The sequence below is a fragment of the Diuraphis noxia genome, unplaced genomic scaffold (assembly GCF_037042655.1).
Source record: "Diuraphis noxia isolate RWA-SAM2 unplaced genomic scaffold, SU_Dnox_SAM2 contig0001, whole genome shotgun sequence".
In the NCBI taxonomy this organism is placed as follows: domain Eukaryota; kingdom Metazoa; phylum Arthropoda; class Insecta; order Hemiptera; family Aphididae; genus Diuraphis; species Diuraphis noxia.
Window position 1 is genome coordinate 17,095,905 of NW_028301711.1, and position 23,720 is coordinate 17,119,624.

A 23,720-nucleotide genomic window follows, 5' to 3' on the forward strand; every position below is an offset into this window, starting at 1 on the left:
ATGTGGTACTTGGAAAAATCTAATTTTATCACCCCTGAACAAAATGGATTTAGACGTAATCGAAGCACTACCAAAAATATTCTAAATATCAAAAAAGAAATACAAACAGCCCTAAACTACAATCAAAGCTTAGGATGGATTAGCTTCGACATCGCTAAGGCATATGACTCAGCCTGGAGACCTAGAATTATTCACAAGCTCAACAAAATTCTAACTAAAGGCAACCTTTTGAACTTCATAAATAACTTTCTCGGCTCCCGTACTTTTCAGGTTAAAACTTCCAACGCCCTATCTGATACATTTACTCAAGAGAATGGCGTACCCCAAGGATCTACCATTTCAGTGACGCTATTCCTAATCGCTATCAATGACATTTCCGAAGGAATACTCAACCCCAACATTCCCCTATTATATGCCGATGACTTCAATATTATATGCCGTAGCACCAGTAGCAACACTATCCAACAATTTCCCACAACTACCCTGGAATTTCTCCGCATCACAGGACTTCTTAACAAAACCTAATACAATAAGTTAACGTAATGTTTCATTGTTTTCTCTCCTTTATATATTGTATCTCTACATAAAAATGTATTACTATGTATAATTTTGTAAATATAATGTTCGTCCAATGGCCATAGTAGCCGCGGACTTGATTCTATTAATAAAAAAAAAAAAAAAACAACATTTTTCTGAAAGGAAATAAATTGGTTATGGAAATATAATTAGATACAGTTTATAATGCAAGTAATAATATATATTAATAAATAAAGTTCACATTAATATAATATATATAACATTAACCTAAATTAATATTACCTTAAATCTAACATTTCAATGTCAACACATAATATTTATAATAACAGTAAATTTTTTTAATTTTTTTTTTCTTTCGTTTGAAATCATATTTTTTTTTATTTTATCGGACTCTCTTATATCTGCCTTGAGCATACGTTTAGGGTATAATGGATCGACAACCTCTGGGAGTAAACATTCTACATAAAATCTAAAATAAAAATATTAATTTCAGTAAAAGAATAACTATGGATTAAAAATTAAAATGTATTATGATAAAGCAACCAACGTTTTTAATTTGTCGACCATTTTATTTTCCCAAAATGAATTGTTATATTCAATTATTTCAATATTCATCCAGTTAGAAGTGTATATCACAAAGTAACACATCTGTCTTCGAGATATATGCAACTGTCCCATTATTTGAAAATAATATGCATGATCTAATTTTAACCTAATTGATCCATCGATTATTTTACAATACTGTAGCTGTACATTTAAAACAAAATACAATTATTTAATATTTAAATACAAATTGATTTAAGTATGTTTATACATTCAATCTTCAATATTTATACAATATAATATACATACAAGTTGATTTTTCACGGCATCTATTGCATTTAAAGTATCCTTGGCAGAAAAAAGACATTTAATTTCCACAATGGCATTGTCTTCTATCAGCCCATCTAAACATTAAATGCAAATATTAATTTCTATAAATATTAAATACCTAAGGTTAGGTATACATGTAAACTTATGTGTTAGCTTTTCGAGATAAATTAATTATAATGGTACTAAATTGTAAATTAATATTAGTTACCTGGACTCGCAGCTAAATATGGGATTATTGGATCTATCAGTAAACCGCACGTTTCAACTTTTTTATTTATATTTTTTTCTATTTCCGAACGAGCTATAGCCTCCATGTCTCGTCCATATTGTAAACTTTTCGCCTGCGCTTCATTTGCATATAATAAATCATAAACCGTATTTTTACAGCTGGTAGTACATCTCATTTTGCATATTTGACCAAAACGAGAAGCAGTAAGTCGGATCTTACGCTCTTTAAACCACCTTTGACTATTACTCTGGTCCCGTGTATTAAATTCGATGTCGGTTTTGTTCACAGCTTCTAGTGACATAAGAAATTTTTTTTGTTTTTCTAAAAAAATGTCTGGTAACAAATCATTAACAAACGGTTCCGCGGTTCCGCCAATCCATAATCTTCATCAGGTCCATTAACTGAATAACGAATATTATTTCTGCGTTCTGGAAATAATTGTCGTCTTCTCGCGGTGTTAGAAAGTTTTCGACTGTGATTCTTTAAATATTTTTTCCCAAATTTTCCTATATTAAAAATTTTATATTAAACCTTCAAAATCGTTTTTATTATTAAATTCGATATTATAGATTCTGAGTGAAAAGGTATTGCTACAATAATATCTAAAATAACATAGGTACAATTTTTTTTTAAAGAATTTATAATTAAAGTTTAAAAAGGTGGGAAAGTGGATATCATTCTGCTGTGAAGTAGGTTACAAGTAGGTCTCTGTAATGGATGATATTAAATTTGAGTTCAATAATATAATATCATTGTACCTATACGAAAAACGATTTTGAGTGAAGACTGTATGTCAGCCTATATAATATTACTATAAGTAGATATATTTAATGATATTATGCAAGTAAAGTAATTAATTTTTGTATTTCATACAGTTGGTCAAATTTATTTTCTGAAAATAATTATATTTGAAAATGTACAAACAAATATACCGTAAAAGTTTCATATATCAATAAAAATATAATTATTAAATATCAACAACAAAAATAACTGAAATCGTTAGTCTTGGTTTTAATATGTAATTTCGTCTAAATTTGAATTTAAAAATTATTATCATATAAGAGGTTTGGTTTTACGGTTTTAAATAATTTAATAAAGTATAATGCATATATATTTTATTTGTACGTATTTTATTACCTGGACTGTGGTTGTTAGTAATTTTTTTGTGGATTTTCCGTAAAAATTGTTTTGAATTAAACGCCACAACCGCTGCTTCAATTCGAGTGTTATAATTTCCTCGGCTAGAAAAGTTAATTCTTTTGCCACCAATATGCTTATTTATTACAGAGTTGAACTGTTCGCATATATTATTTGTTTTGTTTTCTAGTAAACTGGAGGATTTACTAATTAAACGCGATACACAATTTTGAATTTCTGACATCATCCCACTACTTATGGCCTCTGGAACTAGATTTAGTTCGTTTTTTTTTTCACCTGGTTGACAAAAATAACTGGCGCAATTTACATGTTGGCCCAACCGGTGAAATGGAGCATTGGCTAAATCCTTTTGAATTTCTGAAATTAAAATTTTAAAATTTTATTAAAACAATTGTTAAAATTTTCAATTAAAGTAAAATGTATGTAACCATGTCCTATACCTTTTATTTTTTGTAGTTTCGTTAGTTTAATATCTTTTATCCAATGTTTTATGGATTTTGTAATATCAGAACGAAATCGAATTATATTTGTAATAATAAATTTTCGAACACGAAGCGGATATTTTGTAACTTTGGCCAATGTATTAAGTTTAGTAGCATAATTCCTAAGCAAGTGATTTGTACATTCAATTTTTTCGATAAAAAAGTTTGGTCCATATGGTTGTACTTCTTGAAGTCGTTTCATAACGCTGCTGTCCCCATCTCCTGTAAATAATGTAAATATTATATGCTTGATATATTAAGGTTTAAAAACATATATCATACTAAAATTAATTGTTCTTATTAATTATAATCATTCGCTTACCAATAAGTTTATTAAATTTTAGTCCATATAATTCTATACTTTTCGAAAATCCCTCTATAACACCATCTGCTTCCATACTTGTAGATGCTTTTCTCCAATTCAAAAAGCATTGATGTTCAGATGCAATTTCTTTCTTAATATTTGATTTCTGACATATAACACAGTATTTGTTTCTGATTCCAATAAACAAAACCTTTTTTATTTTATATCCAATTATTGTTGCCTATAAACATATTATTATGTTATAATTACTGAGTCATACCTTATATACAAATAATATGTGATATTTTATACGATAATAAAAATTAAATTAAATTTTAAGCCTTAAACATACAGATTCAGTAATCATTAATTATGATTATATTAACTGTGTTTAAAATTTAATAAATAAACTAACTACTCCAGATGATGCATTGTAATTCGTTTTGTAGCTTCATTTGGACCATTGTCCATCAGCCACTACCGTACACATCGGAATACCATCAGTGTCAACATCACCACATTTCAAAGCAAGTTCTTTTTCTTCCTGGCCGGCTTTTCTCATCTCTTCCCATGCACTATCCGAAATTACTTTGGCTAAAGTAGACTGTATTTTTAAATAACTACTACATGATAATGATGGTATTTCAATAAATGAAGAAAATTCTGATAATTGTGTATGTCCAATACCTATAAACGACAAAATATTAATATTAAAATATAGATACATTTATAGGTAGGTACCTATACATAAGTACATAATTCAGGGTTCGCAATTATTATAATAACGTTATATTTGACAAAAAAAAAAAAACGATTGAAATTTGTAAACGTAATGTATAATTACCAGGGCTTGCATTTGAAAAAATTTTGTTTTACGTTATTTACAATCAAAACGTTATACAAATTTTGAGCTTATCGTTATTCAAAATTTAAACGTTATTCAACTTTTGTGTTTATCGTTATTCAGAATTAAAACGTTCTACAATTTTTGCGTTTATCTTTATTCATAATTAAAACGTTATACAATTTATATATCATATATTTTGTTAAACGTTACGTTTTGTTTTGTATTATTTATTTATTTATGTTTATCGTTTTCCATTATAATTAAATTGAAAAGCAAATGATTTATTTCAATTATATTATAATATTATATTTTTTTCGCTCTATACGTTTTCGCTCATTTTGTATTCGCTCAATTGTCGGGATAAATGCATATAATAATTAATAGTCAATAATTTCTAATAATAACAAACCTATAGCTTGACACGCATTGACAGCAGCATGGTTGATTGATACCGTGTCGGTTTTGTTAATATTTTCAGTATAAAGTTTCTCCACAATGTTACAAACTTTACATTTAAAATAAAAAACAGATTGAAATCCTTTTATAACTTCAGACTGATACTCCATATCTATAAATGAGCAACCGAATGCATGCAATATCATGTTTTTTTTGGATTTGACTTATAAAATACAAAATATCAACAATTCTTCTTCCTTCTAGTTTTCTAAAAACAATTAGTAAAATTTATTAAATTACTGTTGTCAAAATTATGAAATTATTAAAAATTAATTAATATTATATGCGTATAAATATATTATAATAATATACCTACTCTAAAACTATTGTATTGATTGATTCATCTGATTCTATGCACAGCTCATGGTCAATAATCGAGTTCATCGATAAAGATGACTCTTTTTCTGTGCTTGATACAATTGAACCGATTGTAACTTTTGGTGTACTAGTAATTGTTTCTACTGATTCACTAAAAACCACAGAAATTATTCTATAAAAATTATTAAATCGTTTTTTTATTATAAGAATACATAGGCACGATTTTTTTTTTATTAGCATTTGAAGTTCAAATATTGACAAAAATTCGTCAAAACCATGAATATTTGCAAATTATTTAGTAGTTCAAAATTCATAAAAATGTTTCTATTTATATCTAAGGTTAAAAAATTCAACACTAAGTTTTCCATAAGTTTTGCTTTAAATAACTATAGAGAAAATTTGAAGCGTTATTATAAGAAAAATGTTTTGAGAATTTGAGTTTTAAATTTTTTTGAAATCGCGTAACGATAACGATTTATCCTCAAACGAGTCAAACAAATTATCTCCGTTCAGAATCGTTTTTCGTATACAATGATACCTATCATTGCATTCAAATTTAATCCCACCCATTACAGTAACCTACTGGCTACTGTACAGCAGAGCGACATGCACGACTTACCCGCTTTTTAAATTTGTAAAAAAAAAAGCAAAATAATATTTATTAAATTTGAAAAATACGATACAAGAATATCTAGCAAGGGCTCTCAATATGAATGGATTAATTTTTTTATTTACAAACTTTCATAATGTTTTTAAGCGCTTATTTGAATGATTTTAAGTGCTATAAGTCCCGAGCCTTGCTTATAGTAGTATTTATATAGTTATATCTGCCTACAAAAATATTTTGAATTACAAAACATTTTATTTTATTTTGTACCGGCCCGATGGATATAGTATGACACCGGCCCACTGTGCAAATGCACAGTAGCACATAGCACAGTGGCCCAGTCCGCCCCTGAGTCAAAAAGTTATCATTTAGCTATACGTTCTATCACATTTTACTTGACAATTTTTACAAATATTTTACGTCATTTTTACGTACCTACAAACAAGCATATCGTTAGAAGTCAAATCGTCTGTTTCCATACTAAAATTGTTTTCAATAATTTCAGTTTTTTCAACATCTACATCCGCCGATTGTTTTCTAAAAAATAAAATATACTTACTTATGATAGTGTTATTTCTATATTTTAAAATTAAGTATAGTGTAAAATTATGTAATTATTTTAAATATAGAAAAAACAAATTTAATCATTAAAAAGCTAAAAATCAAAATAGTTGACTTACATTTTTAACTGTACATTTTTCATACGTTGACGCCAAACTTTCTTCCCAATAGGTCTACTTTTTGATCGTACTTTTTTTGGTTACATTGTAAAATATTTATGATAACAAATGTAAAAATACACAAAATACAATTTCACATATGAAAGTATAAAATACACTATAAAATAAATAAATCACTAAAATCTAAACAACCCATAAAATGTGTAAATATCGAATATGACGTATAATGTTCTCTAGACACATCCATTTACCAACTGACATTATACTATCAACTTATTCATTTGTAAGCCTTTTACTCGTCATTTCGTTATTTACATAATTGAAATTATTTTTAAATCATACGCGGTCGATAATCGTAATTTTATAAATAATAATATGATTGCTAGGTAGTAGACAACCGTGTTCATTCACCCAGTCCCGCTTGTATAAGTCAATAACGTCGTTAGTAGGTACTTACTTTGGAGTGTACACTACTCAGTATAATATTTAATTTTAATAACATAAAACCATTGCTGTTATTATTATAAATTTGAAATCGCGTATTCGCGTCGGCGTCATTCCTAGAACGTATTATTGATAGATTAGGCGGCGTGCACGTCAGAGTGGGAGAAATCATATTCGCTTTCGCAAAGATACTAGGTCGCAGCACATTACAGCCAAAAATAATAAAATATACAATTTATTTTTACATAAAAACTGTATCGCGCGGAAAAGAACCGAGAATATTACAGTTATAACTAAGAAACCAATTTTTCACCATCAACAGAGGAGAATTTTAACTCTGTCGTAGCGTTTTAATTTTTTCGATAAGACCAATATATCAAAAGTTATTTAAGTTTGTAAAACGTAAAAATATCTATTTTTTAAAACTATTATAACTTTGTTCTTATTAATGATATCAAACAATTAAAAACGCTACGACACAGAAAATATTATCTTCTACATTGTGTACGAATTTGGTGTCTCTACTAGGATTACAGACTGAGTGGTTCTTACCCGCGCAAAACGGTTTTTAATATATGTACAATTTACGGATGTGTGGCGTCCTCTTAAGGGTTTTTGATTATATTATGATCTTGGGTTAATTATTTAGTTAATTAAATCACTATTAATTCAACAATTACTACTGCTCAATTTTAAGCTAATTCAACCATTGAAGGAGGCTGCAAGGCTGCTTCTCTGGCTGTCCAGGTATTGTATAATATATTTATATTTTCTATCTTAGCTATTCAGGGCTGTAGATGTTATATGTTTACTGATATTGCTATTATGGACGTGCCTTAGCGACCCCGTAACAAATAAAAAAAATAACGAGACGAAATTACTTTGGCTCAAAATAATATTCTTTATTTAATTGTTGTATTGTTTTAATAAAAGGAATACTCTGAAAAATGGTCTGTAATCGTATTGCGTTACTTCAAGACTGCCTGATACGTGTGCGAGTCTCCGCATACGAGCTGGTCGACCGTTCAAAAGGGTTTATTCAGCAGATTCCTTAGACCAGCCGTATGGAGAGGGAGTCTTACTCGCCTGTTGTCACACACGTATCAGTTTACAATATAAATAATTATTTTACAGCTAAATACATTAATACTACAACATATATATAATAATGTTACTAACAGTATTCAGTGGTTCTTAACATTGCTATTTTGTTTGGTATACTTTATACATTAATGTTGAGTGGTTCTTTGAGGTTCTAAATTTAATTTTAGAAGATCCCTTAGTTCTTCCCAAGACTCAAAATGCTGATATTTTACTACCTGTCGAGCCTTCCCGGTTAATCTGGTTTGTATGGCTTGTACCAACCTTGAGATAGCTGTACGCACCGTACAAAACACAGCAAAATCACATTTCTCTAGGAATACTTCTACTTGCTAAGTATTCTCACCATCAAGTGATTTTGGTAATAGTCTGATTGCGTCTTGTAATCCAATTTGATTGTTGGACATCGCCTCTACTGTCTGAGGGTTATCTCGTAACCTGAGTGCATCTTGTACTTTTTGATTAACGATCTGTATTAGTTGCTCTTCTGTGATAGTCAAAGTTCCCGTATTTACGTTTGGTATCGACTCATGTTGTTGAGGTTCTGTGTCATTAGCCATGTTTAAATGGTCGTGTCTAATTTGATCTTCAGTCCAATCAATTCGAATCTCTGAGTAACTTTCCTCTAGTAACTGTTGTTCAGAATTTGTTGTTTGTGGCGGATTTTCTGTCCGTTCGGAATGTTCTGTGATCAAGGGATTCGTCTTTGTGACGACGTAGCTTATACTTTTATCTACTTCTTGTAATTCATCAGATACGTTAGCTAATAAATTATTTGTGGCTATCAATAAATCTGTTTCCCTAACTAGCAAATGATCTACCGAAATATCAGCTACCTCCCTCTCAGAAGTAGGGTCTTCCGGATTTGAGAACCTAACTGTTAAACTAGTTCGTGAAGTGGGAATAGGACGTTGAGAATATTAACAGTGGTTAATTCGTTATTTTCCTCTAATGGATTATTTTCGTCCTCAGAATTATTCATTAACCCCCCTCCCTTTTTTTATTTTTGACTAATAAGCAATAGAATAGCAGTTACAAATATAGGCAATCACTACTCATGGGCAAAGCAAGACAAAAAAAAAATGAAAATATAGTTATAATAATATAGTATAACAATTATAGCAATATATTATATAGATAAGAAAAATAATAGTTTTAACTCACGAGGATCGGTGTATATTTACTGTCTTACTGTCCATTGTTGAATAGATTGACTTCGATGTTGAAATGTTCTGGAACTTGATATGCTGATGGTCTCGTACTTTTCGATCAACGACGACTATCCTTTTCGACTGCAATTATTTTTCTTTTATTCGAAGTTCTACGCCCCGAAACAGCTGGCGCGGGGACCAATAATTAATATTGGGTTTCGATTTTTTATTTTTTTGTTTTTTTTATTTACGTAAATACCGGTGATATACGTAATATACGTGATATACGATTTGTCAGTGTATTAGTATATACACGACGATAGTACATATATTTACGTATTGTCAGTGGCGTATTTAGGATTTTTTTGCCCCGGGTACACATTTTTTCAATGCCCTTTTCCTATCACTGGTTTTTTATAGCAGTAATTTCTTACCCATAAAAAAAACTTACAATACATGTGATATGCTAATAGTATCATGAAGTTTAAAAATCTATCGAGTTTCCTAGAATATTGAATATTGTAGATTTCTCAGTAGTACCCATGATAACAAAATAAACAAAGCAAATTGTAAAATGTATTAATTTATTATCATATCTATTAACAAAATAGTGAACAAAATGTCAACAAGTAAACAAACATCATTAAATTCATATCTTTCGTCGCGCTTTTGATCTTGCAAAATCTTAAATTATTTCATCATAGTTTAATGAAGTAGTCAACTGAGATTCAATATTCAGAATCGCCAAAGAGTTTAAACGATTATCATTTATCGAAGATCTAAGATATGATTTAACTCTTTTAAGAGTACTGAATGAACGCTCGGCCGAAGTGTTTGATGCAGGAACACACAAAAACATTCGCAATGCAATATTAACGTATGGGTAAATATCTAGTAAATTATCATCTTTCATGACTTGACACAAATATAGCACCGATTTTGTGGATACGCTTTCTGGTAAGCCTTTTAAGTAACTACGAAAATGAATACATTCATTCATAAACGATGTATCCAAATCTTGAGGATATTGATTTTGTAACTCTCCAGCTTTTTGTCTTACTTCTAACACTGACAACTCAGTAATGTTGAACAAAAATCCAAATGAAGTATTAATTTTTTCATAAGAGTTTATACGCTTTCTCAACTCTGTAAGTAAAGAATCTATTATGATAATAAAAGTATTAATTTCAAAAGATTTTTTACTAACAAATGTTGTATCACCTTGAGATGATTCATCAAAAGGCATTTTCCTTTTTTTTATGCGGGAAACTTTATATTCTATAATTCCAGTTTTTTCCATGCCAAGTTTATCATAATGTGAAAAGCTGTTTCTCAAATCCATTATATAATTTATTAATAATTTATATAGGGTTATTAGTTTATTACAATAGTAAAATCAATATGAACATTCTGCAATTTCTTACTTACAATATTAAACCTCTCTAAAATATCATTCCATACTGATACCAGAATACCCATTTCTAAACTTTTCATTTTTTTCAATAGTCCATTACACTCACTTTTAGTTTTGGAATTTTCAGTTGGATTGTTAATGAACATATTTAACGCCTTCAAAATGTCATTCCAATTACGTGATAAACTTAAACAAGCCTCATATCTAGCCACCCATCAGGTATCAGATAATCTTTTAACAGTAACATTATCAGGTTTAGATAAGCATTGATCCAACACGTCCCAACGATAGGTAGATGCAGAAAAAAAAGAATAAATATTCTGAAGAAAATTAAAAAATTCATTAGCATTTATACAGCAATTAGCAGCACATTCTCCAACTAGGTTCAATGAATGTGCTGCACATGGAATGTAAACAGCATGGGGGCATACTTCTTTGATTCTTGCTTGGAGTCCAGAATATATTCCTGACATGTTGGAAGCGTTATCGTAAGACTGTCCACGGCAGTTATTAATATCTATTTCATTTTTTCTTAAAACCATAAAAACAGCATCTGCTAAATCTTTAGACTTGTGTCCTGGGTTTGCCAATAATTGCAAAAATCGTTCAACTGGTTCACCATTATTTGGTACATATCTAAAAATAAATGCTAGTTGGTCTGTATGTGAAATATCCGGTGTTGAATCAACAATGATTGAGAAATACTTTGCATTTTTATCTCATTCACAATTGTTTTCTTTTCACCCATAATTTCTATAAACTGTTCAAATACTGTAAATGATAAGTATGATGTTCCTTTCCCTTTGTTTCCAAATGTTGATATATGATTTTTAAGGAAGGGATCCAACTCGGCAATGAGTTCTAAGCACATAACAAAGTTACCACTGTGAGTTGACCCGAATTTATCCTCATGGCCTCTCATTGCTAGTCCCCGAGAACTTAGTGACTTCACAACAGCTATAACTCGGGTTAAAACTTCTTTCCAGTAATTTGTTTCTGATTGGAATTGTAAAATGAGTTGATGGCCAATTCACCCTACTTCACTTCCTCTCTTTTTCATCTTAAGAACACAAGTCTTGTGATTTATTGAATTTTCATGAGCATTTAATTTTTGTTCGCCTTTTTTTCAATCCAAATTTAGAGAATACATTGGAAGTATTCGGACCTCCAAATAGTCGACATGGTGCACAGTATATGCAACCTTTACTTTCAGAGTAAACAACAAACTTACGACATACAGATTCTCCATTAACAAGCTTTGTTTTGATTAAATTTGGATTAAAGTACCTGAAGTATGATTTTCTGTTTCTTGGATTTTGATTGCTGTTGTTTGATTCCAACATAAATTGTAGCTTAAAACATTCGACTCACCGCTGCCACCAAAATATTGTAACGTGTCCGCTTCAGCTCTCGAATTTGTATTGGAGGTATAATAAAGATACACGGATTTACATTAACATAAAGTATTTTATTAATATCCAACAGCTAATCACTATATTCCTAGTACGTTGTCGTCTCGTCTCTAGTAATCGACTCCCCGACTTACTCTATGACTTCCCTATTTATGCTACGTGGACTCCTATTGTAATCATGACGTCGTCTAATCAAAGGTGTATGATATTTCCAATTTTTGACCTTTAATCTATGCTAACGCTTTCCTATAATCTGGTTATTTCAAAGTCGATGAATGTCAGTGAATATAAATACATAACTATATCAATTATTTTACATATTAATAACAATTATGAGGATCATTACACAACAGTTTTAATTATTTTAATACTACTGTGGCAGAAATATCGCATTTTATTATAAATAAAATATATTAAATATTATAAATTTAAAAAAAATGTCTTTAACATGTTACGTATTTTTCTTAGATATATTTCAATGGTTGAATAGCTGAGGTCATTGTCTTTTTCATTCAGAATTTCTCAAAGTTATATTACACGTATAATACAATTAGTCTTAAAGAGTTTAAGTACTGGTCTAACGCCAGTCTTATTAAAGCCTCCATTAAAAGAAGATTTAGTACGTATTGCTCATGACTTTTGGAACAAACGGAATTTTCCAAATTGTGTTGGTGCCATAGACGGGAAACACATCCGCATATTTCGCCAAAAAAGAGCGGAAGCTTATATTTTAACTACAAAGATTTTTTTCCCATTGTTCTTCTTGCAATTGTGGACGCTAATTGTAAATTTATATTTGTGGACATTGGGTCCTATGGCAAAGAAGGGGACAGTGGAATTTTTAATAAATCTAGTATCTTTAAAACAATTTTAACCTGTGAATATTACCTTCCCCTGAAAAACTGCCAGATTCCAATGTATCTTTACCGTATGTACATATTGGGGACTAGGCATTTCGCCTAGACCGACATAATATGATGCGTCCTTATTCTAGGATTGAGGCTAGAAAAAATTATCAAAAGACCGTATTCAACTACAGACTTTCCCGGACGAAAAGAACTACGGAGAATAGTTTCGGGCTTCTAAGCCAAATTTTCAGAGTATTCTATACACCAATATCTCTAAAAACTGAAACGGTAGATAATTTAGTCTTGACTGCATGTTGCCTTCACAATTTACTCCGCGATCGTTACTTGAAGAATACGAACAACTATTATTATAACTTCGATGATAACAAACCTCAACCATCTGAAAATATGATGTCATTGGCAAGAGCAGGAGGATATGCAAAGTATGAGGGTTTTTTCGTGAGGGACGAATTTAAAAAAATTTTCAACAGTCCACAGGGAGCTGTTCCGTGGCAAAATCATCAATCTAATAGATTAGAATAGATATTCTAGTTCCACAATAGCATATTATTTTAGTTATACTTAGCGACGCAGTTGATATATAAATAATATGAAAATAACATATATTTATAAATGTATTTTTTTTTCATAATGTAATGTTAACATAAATAACTATTATTCAGATTATGTTGTACGTAAGTAATAATAACTAAAAATAAATAAATACTTGTGCTTACTTTATTTTTCTTGAATGTTGTAAATTGTTCTATTAAATCGTATTAAAATCGTAAATTAATAAAATACAGATTCCAGTGTTGAGTTCAAACACAAAATAAATATCTAGCTAAAATATATCAGATGACTTATTATATTATAATAAATATAATATGATATTATGTGTACATGTACCTTTTCATTTAGGTTAATATGATAATATGAAGATAGAATATTTTATTTTAATTGAGGTAATTATCTAGATGTTAATATTTCAAATTTTATAGAAACTAACTAGATACCTATTACTCTACAGTCTACACTGACAGGTACGCAACAAATTAACAATTAATTTTGAAATTTCATTAATATGTTGAATAGGTATACTACTTACCACTTTTATTATTCAGGTTATTTGATATAAGCTTCCATACATTGTCCATTATTAGTTGATCCTTGTAATTGGCATTTTTAAGTCATACAAGTAAATTAAACATTTATTTGGCACTTATTTTATTATTTCCAGTGGTTATAAATAAAAATTTCATTAAATACGAATTATGCATAAATCCAAATTTCGACTTACTCTAACTTTGGTCAGTTTTGAAAATAGAAAAAAAACTGTTGATACAAAAAATGCTCAAAAAAAAAAAATAATCTATCCGAATATGTAGAAAAAAAATAGTGTTTCTATTTAAAAAAATGTAAGTTGTATTGCGCGTGCGCACACCAAAAGTGTTAATAATTTGAAATTTATCCAAAAATATGTATTTAGGTACTCCCTATCACCTCCCGAAAACGCCAGTTCAATACAAGGACATGAACCTGAGATATTTAGTGTTACCATAAATCGTGATCACACTGTATAACATAATATTAATTAGTAATACAAAATTTTTCTCTTTTTTTTTTTTTTTTTTTTTTTTTTTTTTTTTTTTAATAAAATAAAAACAAGATTAATATGAATATAATAATAATTGTTCACATTAAATTATTTGAACATATAAAAAAAATAATAATAATCATAAACATTCAATATTTTATAAATTTAAACGAATAGGAGGTTTTATAACTCTCTGACTTTTCCTTAATTCAACTTCCTCACTCTTATCCTCTGTTCCCAATTTTACTTCTTCTTTTACAAACTCTTTATTACTTGCACTCATTGATATGTTATCTTTAATATTATTGTTGTCATTAACATTTTGTAATTCTTTTAAAACATAATCTTTATTAATTCCCAATCCAGCTTCCTCTTTACTCTTACAATCAATTATTTGGTTCAAGTGTCGCTTATAGATGTTACCATTAATAACTTTAATTAAATATGTAACAGGAGATAGATTTTGTATAATTTTCCCTTGTATCCACTTATTCCCTTCTCCATAATTCCTACACATGACTTCATCTACAACTACATATATTTTATCTCTAACACCCCTATAGTTTTCTTTAGCCCTTTCTAAACTTCTTGAATAATTATATTTTGCTTTGACTATTAACCTATCCAATGCTATATTCAACTGTCTCCCAATATGTAATTCAGCAGGACTAACTCCTGTCGAGCAATGATTTGTACTATTGTATGATAAGATAAATTTACTTATGTTATCCTCTATACCTGAATTTATCTGCACACTTTTTAAGAAACATTTTAAAGGTTTTCACAGCATTCTCTGCAGCTCCATTAGTCGAAGGACTATATGGTGGAGTTTCAATATGTGAAACACCATTAACTCTTAAAAATTCTTCCATTTCATATGAACATAAAGAAGGTCCATTGTCAGTAACTAACTTTTTAGGAATTCCCCAAAACGAAAAATATTCCCTTAACACCTTAATAGTTGATACTGTAGTAATATTTTGTAAATGTTTAACATATAACCACTTAGAAAAAGCTTCAATATTACTATGAACATTTTTCTATCTACAGGTCCCAAAAAATCTAAATGTATACGTTGAGATGGTCCCTCAGTCCAAGGCCAACTATGTAATACACTTTTAGGAGGATTATTACTATGAGCCAAACAAGCGATACAACTTTTTGTGATATTATGTATATCATTATCGATACCAGGCCACCAAATGTACGACCTAGCCACAGATTTCATTTTAACAATGCCCATATGAGTATGATGTAACTCATTTAACAATTCATTTCTGAATTTACTAGGTACTACTATTCTATGTCCCCACAACAAGCATCCTACTTCAATAGTTAACTCATTCCTACGATTGAAATAAGGCTTTAATTTTTTTTCTTGCTTGAGTCGACTTCTGTTTTACCGTTACTAATCGATGATGATCGTTTGGCGTTGCCCGTAAACCTTGTATACTTCTTCTTTGAAGCTTTATGGTAGTTGATTGCCTCATGGTGATCAAATTTTGAAATGTCATTATTAGCGCTCTCCATAGCCAAACTCAATTCAATACATTTTTTAAAAGTTAATGCGCCTTCAGATAATAATCTTTTTTTAATATTGTTGTCTCTTATTCCCCAAATAACTTGATCTCTCAAGGAATCATCTAACGCTGTACCAAATTCACAATATTCAGACATTTTCTTAAGCCCAGTTATAAACTGAATAACAGTTTCATTCGTAGCCTGTCTACGTTCTTTAAACTTGTACCTTTCGGTAATTAAATTCGGTTTTGGGTTTATATAACTTGTAAGCAAACTCTTGAGATCCTCATATTTCTTATCGATGGGCTTATGAGGTGTAAAAAAATCTCTCAGTAATGCATAACCATCATTTCCCAACTATGTTAAAAATAACAAATGTTTTTTATGTGTATTAGTAGTATAGATGTACCATTCCTGGCACAGTCCTTAAATCAGTAAAAGATCACAAAGAAAACAATGTGCAAAAAGATCAGACAATTGAAATGCAATAATTATTAAAATATTTTTCACAAAACTTATAATATTAATAATTAAAATTTGAAATGCAATATTTCCCCAAAAATATTTTTGACAAAACGTATGAAATTAATAATTAAAAATTGAATTGCAATAATTATTAAAATATTTTTTATTTTTTTTCGCAAAACTTATGATATTAATAATTAAAATTGAAATGCAATAATTATTAAAAAGAAATTGAATACCTTATTGAAAGGAATTGAAATCTATAATAAAACAATGGATACAACTATCAAAGATTTTAATAAATTACATGAAAATGAAATAGAAAAATCAATATTAAATAATAAAATATTTGTTAAGTTTTGTAAATATGAATACTATATTACTAATAATAAAAATATTAAAATCATGAAATATAATCAAAACGCAATTCCTATTAAAGGAAATATTATAATTGTCGATCATGGACACAATATTTCTGGAAATGGGAAAGCCTCATGCTTCTAAAATACTAGAATCACCAACTTGGCTCGAAATTTGTAAGATAGCTAATGATTTAATAATTACAACAGGTACTTTTTTATTCAAATATCTTCATGATATTTGTGTTTTTCAAGATTTAGGAAATATCAAAATTTGTTGTCTTGGCATGGGAGGTACAGATTCCGATCACAAATTGCTTAGAATATAACTAAATAATCGTCATTTTTTTAATAGAAATATTTCTATTAAAAATATCTTAATATATTATATTTAAATAAATTTTTTATAATTGTCAATAAATTCTACACATAAATGTCCACATATAGGAGGATCATTATAGTTTTGAAACTTGTCATTGTTATACCATCACAGATTATCATCACCAAAATAATTTAAAATTTCAGGAGGAGGAGTACTCGAAAATGAATCAAAATATATTTTATAATTTTTTATTTTTTTCCATGCAACACAATGAGAACCATTTTGAGTAGAATTATTTAAATTAAATATCCCACATTCATTTAACCAAGGTTTTTCAGGTAATTCATTTATCATGAAACAACCTCTAAAATTTTTTATATTATTTCCAAATTTTATTATATCAAAATTACTTAACGGTTCGATATTTATATTTTTTACTTTACTCCAAAAAGTTGTATAACAACCTGGATAATTTTTAATGTTTTTTCTAAATATTGATATATCGAAATAAATGATTTTTTTTTTATTTGTCTTCAATCCAGAACCTTTATTTTTTTCCATTTCTTTATTGTGTCGAATTATTTCCTCTTCTATTTTTTTCTTATGTTTACTATCTTTATAACTATCATACAACGCAATTAAAGCTGGAGTAGCTACTGCTGCAGCTTCTAGAAAAGGTAAAATTAATGGTAAAAATCCACCTTTAATTTGCTTCGGTGTAATCTCCAACCTTACTCCAGAATTTTTTGTCTTGGCATTTTTTAATTTATCTATTTGATTTTGATCTAAATAATATTTATTTTCTCCTTTATATATTTTATCACTAGCAATATGAATTGTTGCATTAGAATTTTTTTTATGAGCTTCAGCCAACTTTTTTTTATGGTTTTCAGTTAATTTAAAATGCATTTTATTATACAAAATATTTATTTAAAAAATATTAAATTTTATTCAAATATTAAATTCATTCCTAAATATCTTTTTGTTTTCATTACATTTGCAGTTGTCAAAGCAGCAATTTTTTCATTCAAAGAACTATCAGAAGCATAAAATCTTTCCATTGCTTTTTGTTGTAAATTTTTATCAGCGATATGTTTTGTTTTAGTATCTTTATGATCTTTATAAAAATAATCATGTTCTCTTGCATATTCGTCTAACTTGTTAATCAGGGGAATATTTTCATCTAAATTTGTAAATGGTCCTAGATAATTATATCCAGGCCAATGTATCGGAGGTAATTTTGAACAATTTAAAAATCATTAAAAAACCCTGAACCTTTTATAATATCCTTTGGTAAATGTGAAATATACGACATTAAGTATTCTACACCTTTAACGGGAATATCAATTATCTTTTCTATTTTTTTAATACAAAAATTAAGAATTTCAAGTTTTTCATCATGATAAGTGTTTTTTCCCGATCTTTCTGCAGATGATATAACATGTAGTCTGTCAATTAATTGTTTAATATTATATTCTAACTTATTTGTTGTTTCTTTTAGTAAATTTAACAAAGATTGTAGTAAATATTCAACACCTTTTTTGGGAGTATCAATCAGTGTTTCCATGTTTCGTTTAAACAAATGAACAATACCAAGTTTTTCATTATGAAAACCATAATTTCCCGCTATTTCTTCAGCTAATATAAAATATAGTCTGTCAATTATTTTTATTATATTATCGATATAAATAAATTCAATAGGATTATTTGTATATTTTATTAAACCTTCTCCTTTAGGGTAAACTTTGTGATTCTTTCAGTGTTGGTGATTTATCTTTTTTTGATGTTTTTGGTTTATTTTCTTTAGTTTTTGTTGTTGTTGTTAGTTTAATTTTTTCCCAAATAGGCTTAATCATTTCATTATATTTAGCACTTACACTTAATTTAGGTTTTCCTGTGTTAATATCATTATTTTGATATATTGAATCTGTTTCAATTAATATTTTTTCATAATTTTCAAAATCTTCTTTTGTATAATATTCTGGTTTTGTAACATCTGTATGAGTTAATAATCACCACATACCTGGGGTTAGTATATGTTTTTTTCCATTTAAAATTATATCATCAAAATCAAATATTATAGGGTATTTTCCGATCATGAATTCATCAGTTTTACTACTATGATATATTCCAAATGGATTAATACCTCTAGCTTCATTTGGTAAAGTTGGTAAATATTTTTGCGCATTTTACACTGAATTATAAACTAAAATAAAATAGTACTATCTATATTTTATAATAGTATATGTTCTTACAATCTTACCTTAGGGCTTAGAACCTACAATATTGCAATATTGTATAATATTATGATAATGTAGGTAGGTATTAAAAGCTTTTATATTTTTTTTTTTATCTTTGTACCAATTTTACCTATGTATCATAGATGGCCAACGCTTGGATGATGCAGAAAGTGTTAACAATGATTTACTCAACCTAGATCAAATCGAGCCAAGTATTTTAGAAAAAAATGAAAGAGAAATTGAAAAAATGAATGAAAATGGTAATTATTAATTAATTCAAACATTTGTATTTGTTAAATTTTGACTGAAAGCAAAAAAGTTTTATGTTGAATACTCTAATTGTCACTATAATGAATATAAGTGCATTCTATAATTTAGTAGAATTTATTTTAGTTGATTATTAAAACTGAATTATAAACTAAAATAAAATAGTACTATCTATATTTTATAATAGTATATGTTCTTACAATCTTACCTTAGGGCTTAGAACCTACAATATTGCAATATTGTATAATATTATGATAATGTAGGTAGGTATTAAAAGCTTTTATATTATTTTTTTTTTCTTTGTACCAATTTTACCTATGTATCATAGATGGCCAACGCTTAGATGATGCAGAAAGTGTTAACAATGATTTACTCAACCTAGATCAAATCGAGCCAAGTATTTTAGAAAAAAATGAAAGAGAAATTGAAGAAATAAGCGAAAATGGTAATTATAAATTTATTCAAACATTTGTATTTGTTAAATGTTGACTGAATGCAAACAATTTTATGTTTAATACTCTAATATTGTCACTATAATGGATATAATTGCACTCTATGATTTAGTAGAATTAATTTTAGTTGATTATTGAGACTTAACTAAACTAAAAAAATAAATATATATTATACAATTGTCAATATTATCATAATATATGTAGGTAATTACTAGCATAGTAGCATACTATCTTGTAATAAATAATATTACAATATTTATTATTATATTACCTAGTACCTAATAATAATAATTTCTGTAAAGAAAATGTTATGGCTAACATTCTACATATTTATACATAATAAATAAGCATATTATATCATCTAGTATAATTTCATAATTATTACATTTAATTTGATTATAAAATAATTTTGACCAGTATGGCTGTACATTAAAAATTAAATTACTAATATTTGTGTTTTTTTTTATATTATTGTAGTTGACCGTGGTAATGAACTTAGTGAATTGGATAATAATGTCATTGAGGCTTTTAAGAAACCAAACTTGGATAATATGTCATTATTTTTAAAATTGCATCCGTTTCAACCTACAAATGATACTGATTTACCATTTGTATCAAAAAAAGCATTTTTTCGAAAAGATGGTGTCAAAAGATTATGGATAAGTTTCTGTAAGTCAACTAATAAACTTTTCTGTTTTGTTTGTTTGGCGTTTACTTCTCAAGATTCTGTTTTCATTAAAGGATTTGATGATTGGAAACATGTGTACCAAAGAATAAATGAACATGAAAATAGTCGCACTCATAGTCACTCATCAGAAGCTTTTTTTCTTAAATCACAGAATAGAGACATTAAAATGTTGTTGACAGTCAATCAAAACAATAAAAGAAAAGAATATGTTAAAAAAAATAGACTTATTTTGGAAAGGATCATAGATGTTTTAAAGTTGGTTTTAAAGTTGATTGGCAAGAGAGGGTTGAGCTATAGAGGCAACAGAAACGAAGGTGCTCACTCTTTAAACAATAAAATATTAGACCACGGAAACTTTTTAGAAATAATGATTTTACTAAGTAAATATGACCCAGTTATAAATGAACACTTCAATACCATAATTACTAAAAGTGAAACAAAGTTTCTTGCTGGTAAGAAGGGACGTGGAAATTTGTTAACGTTTTTATCAAAAAATACTTTACAATCTATTATAACAATAACTTCTTCTTTAATATCAAATCAAATTGCAACAGAAGTTAAGGAATCAAAAATGTTTTCTATTCTTATAGATACAACGCAAGACATAACTGTAATTGACCAATGTTCTTGTTGCATAAATATACAACATACTGAGTCGACCCAGTCATGTACATATATACATTATCTGTTTGGTGGGGTCGTTATCCGCCTAGCCCAAAGGTCAACGCCGCGCTGTACGGCGATCAAGTATACTATATTAATATACAAAAAACCAGTGTGTATACGGCGTCCGAGCTTGTGACTGGCGTATGCTATTAAGCCGTGGTCGCCGCTTGACGATAAGTTCATTTTGTATATTCCGCCTTCTTGTGTGGTTTTCATTTTTTTTTACGCATTGTTACGTCGATTAGTGCGCGCGGTTTCGCCGTCCTGAACCCGACCATTAAGTTCGTGCGGTTTCGCCGTCTTAAACATAACCTACCATAATCAACGACTCAAGTCGCCAGGTCCCGGTCACCGTCCATACCCAGCAACTCAAGTCGCCAGGTCCCGGTCACCGTCCATACCCAGCAACTCAAGTCTCCAGGTCCCGGTCATATCGTGTTTTGCATTGTCACGCTGTCGTGAGTTATTTGTCCATTTATTTGTATTATTATTTAAATTTTGTTGTAAAATATTAAGCTCATGATAGTGACATATTGGTTAATTATTTTTACCTGCCTAATCCTCTGATTCATTACGGAACCCGCACAGCGTGTCCAATCTCCCGATTATTGTTAAAGGGATTGGTACGTGTTACATGGTCCTTCGAACCGGATGAATTAAGGGGATTAGTGCCAGTGAGCAACTTGGGTTTGAGAATATGAACATTTTCAGTTTCTTGAAATTGTCATTTTGAATTATATGTATTAGTATATTTGTAGTGTAAATCGCATTGTGGGTAATTACGGCTAAAGGTGATTATGCGATATATGCTATCTTTAACGAACAGAACAAAGTTCACTTAATTGGTCATACAGTCACAATTCCTGAACGTCGTTAAAATATCATTACGCACCAAATAATAACTTTAACTATATTATATAACATATATCAACCACAGATAAAGGATACTCTCGCTTTGATAAAATTAAATTGGTCTATTTGGAAGGCCGCCCGTGTTACCTGCTAATTAGACGGGTCATATCGTGTATGCCACCGAATTAATTTGTCCGTAATTAATCTTAATACTAATTGATCTCTGTACTAATCGATTAATAATCATACACTATTGTATTGTAAGTGACCCGCTTCTGGTCTTTTACGATTATACCCCTTGTGTTAATATAACTATAATGCCGCCGTCTGTGGGTGACATCGAGCGTGCTGAACGATCTTTAAAGCGTAGCATTGTTAAAAGAGATTGCACTGTTGAACAGTTTAGAACACTCATGAAATTAAGTGAGAACATTGAATCTGATTCCGATCAAAAGACGCTTTTTCGGGTCCGATTTGGTGACCTCGACAGCCTGTTAGCCAATTTCCATACCGATCAGGACGATATCCTTGACCAATTAATTATCCTATCGCGCGAGGAAGAATTTGTCAAGTCACATGCGTCTATTGAAGCAATTATATTGGACAATTTTTATAAGGTGCGAGCTGTTGCAGCTAACCATCACTTAGATGCTGATCGAAGTGTTCAAAATGTCTCGTCACGGAGCACACGTAGCAATATTCAATTACCGAAAATTCTATTGCCACAATTTAATGGTGATCTCCAGCAATGGTGTTCTTACCGTGACACGTTCACGTCTTTAGTTCATGAAAACGATGAATTGTCTGACATAGAAAGATTTCATTATCTGTTATCATCTTTATCGGGTCAGGCATTACCTATTGTACGTTCGATACCCTTCACGGAGGTCAATTATATGGTTGCATGGGAGGCATTGCATACTCGTTTTGACAACAAACGATTATTAGTAAATTATCATCTGGACGCTATGTTTGCCTTTTGTCCGCTCACCAGTGAATCAGTATCAGGTTTAAAACGGTTTTTAGACACTTTCCAACAGAACATTTCCGCTATAAAGGCACTAGGCGTTAACGATTTGGCTGGTTTCTTACTATTTTACATAGCATCTCGGTGTCTAGATGCGCAGTCAAAACGTTTGTTTGAAGCGGAGCAACATACTAATGAGACTCCGACTATTGATATTTTATTAAAGTTTGTCAACAATCGATGCAAAATATTACAAAATTCTACATCGACATGTTTACCTAAACAAACGGAATCGAATAAAAAATTACACCATAAATCTTCATTGTTCACGTCCAACATTCCTGACCAAGGACAACAAAAATCTTGTACCATGTGTAAAGATTCTCATTTCTTATTTCAATGCTCTAAATTTAGTTCTCTACCAGTCCAACAGCGATTCAAAGCAGCACAGTCGCGTCGTCTT

The 23,720-nt window shown here is 29.3% G+C and overlaps 2 protein-coding genes across 2 annotated transcripts in view; one reads left to right on the plus strand and one right to left on the minus strand.

Annotated features, from left to right (window-relative positions):
* LOC149060011 (uncharacterized) lies at positions 1-525 on the plus strand. Its single transcript, XM_089227424.1, has one exon. The coding sequence runs from the start codon at positions 1-3 to the stop codon at positions 523-525; it is 525 nt and encodes a 174-aa protein (XP_089083550.1).
* A 315-nt stretch (positions 526-840) lies between these two features.
* Positions 841-23,720, minus strand: part of LOC149060012 (uncharacterized) — a 149,476-nt gene continuing 126,596 nt past the window's right edge. The window contains exons 8-13 of the mRNA XM_089227428.1: positions 2,777-3,154; positions 1,996-2,145; positions 1,619-1,960; positions 1,390-1,484; positions 1,085-1,284; positions 841-1,006 (exon numbers count right to left, since the gene is read on the minus strand). Coding sequence (XP_089083554.1) covers positions 841-1,006; positions 1,085-1,284; positions 1,390-1,484; positions 1,619-1,960; positions 1,996-2,145; positions 2,777-3,154 — 1,331 coding nt within the window. The remainder of the gene's footprint in view (positions 1,007-1,084; positions 1,285-1,389; positions 1,485-1,618; positions 1,961-1,995; positions 2,146-2,776; positions 3,155-23,720) is intronic.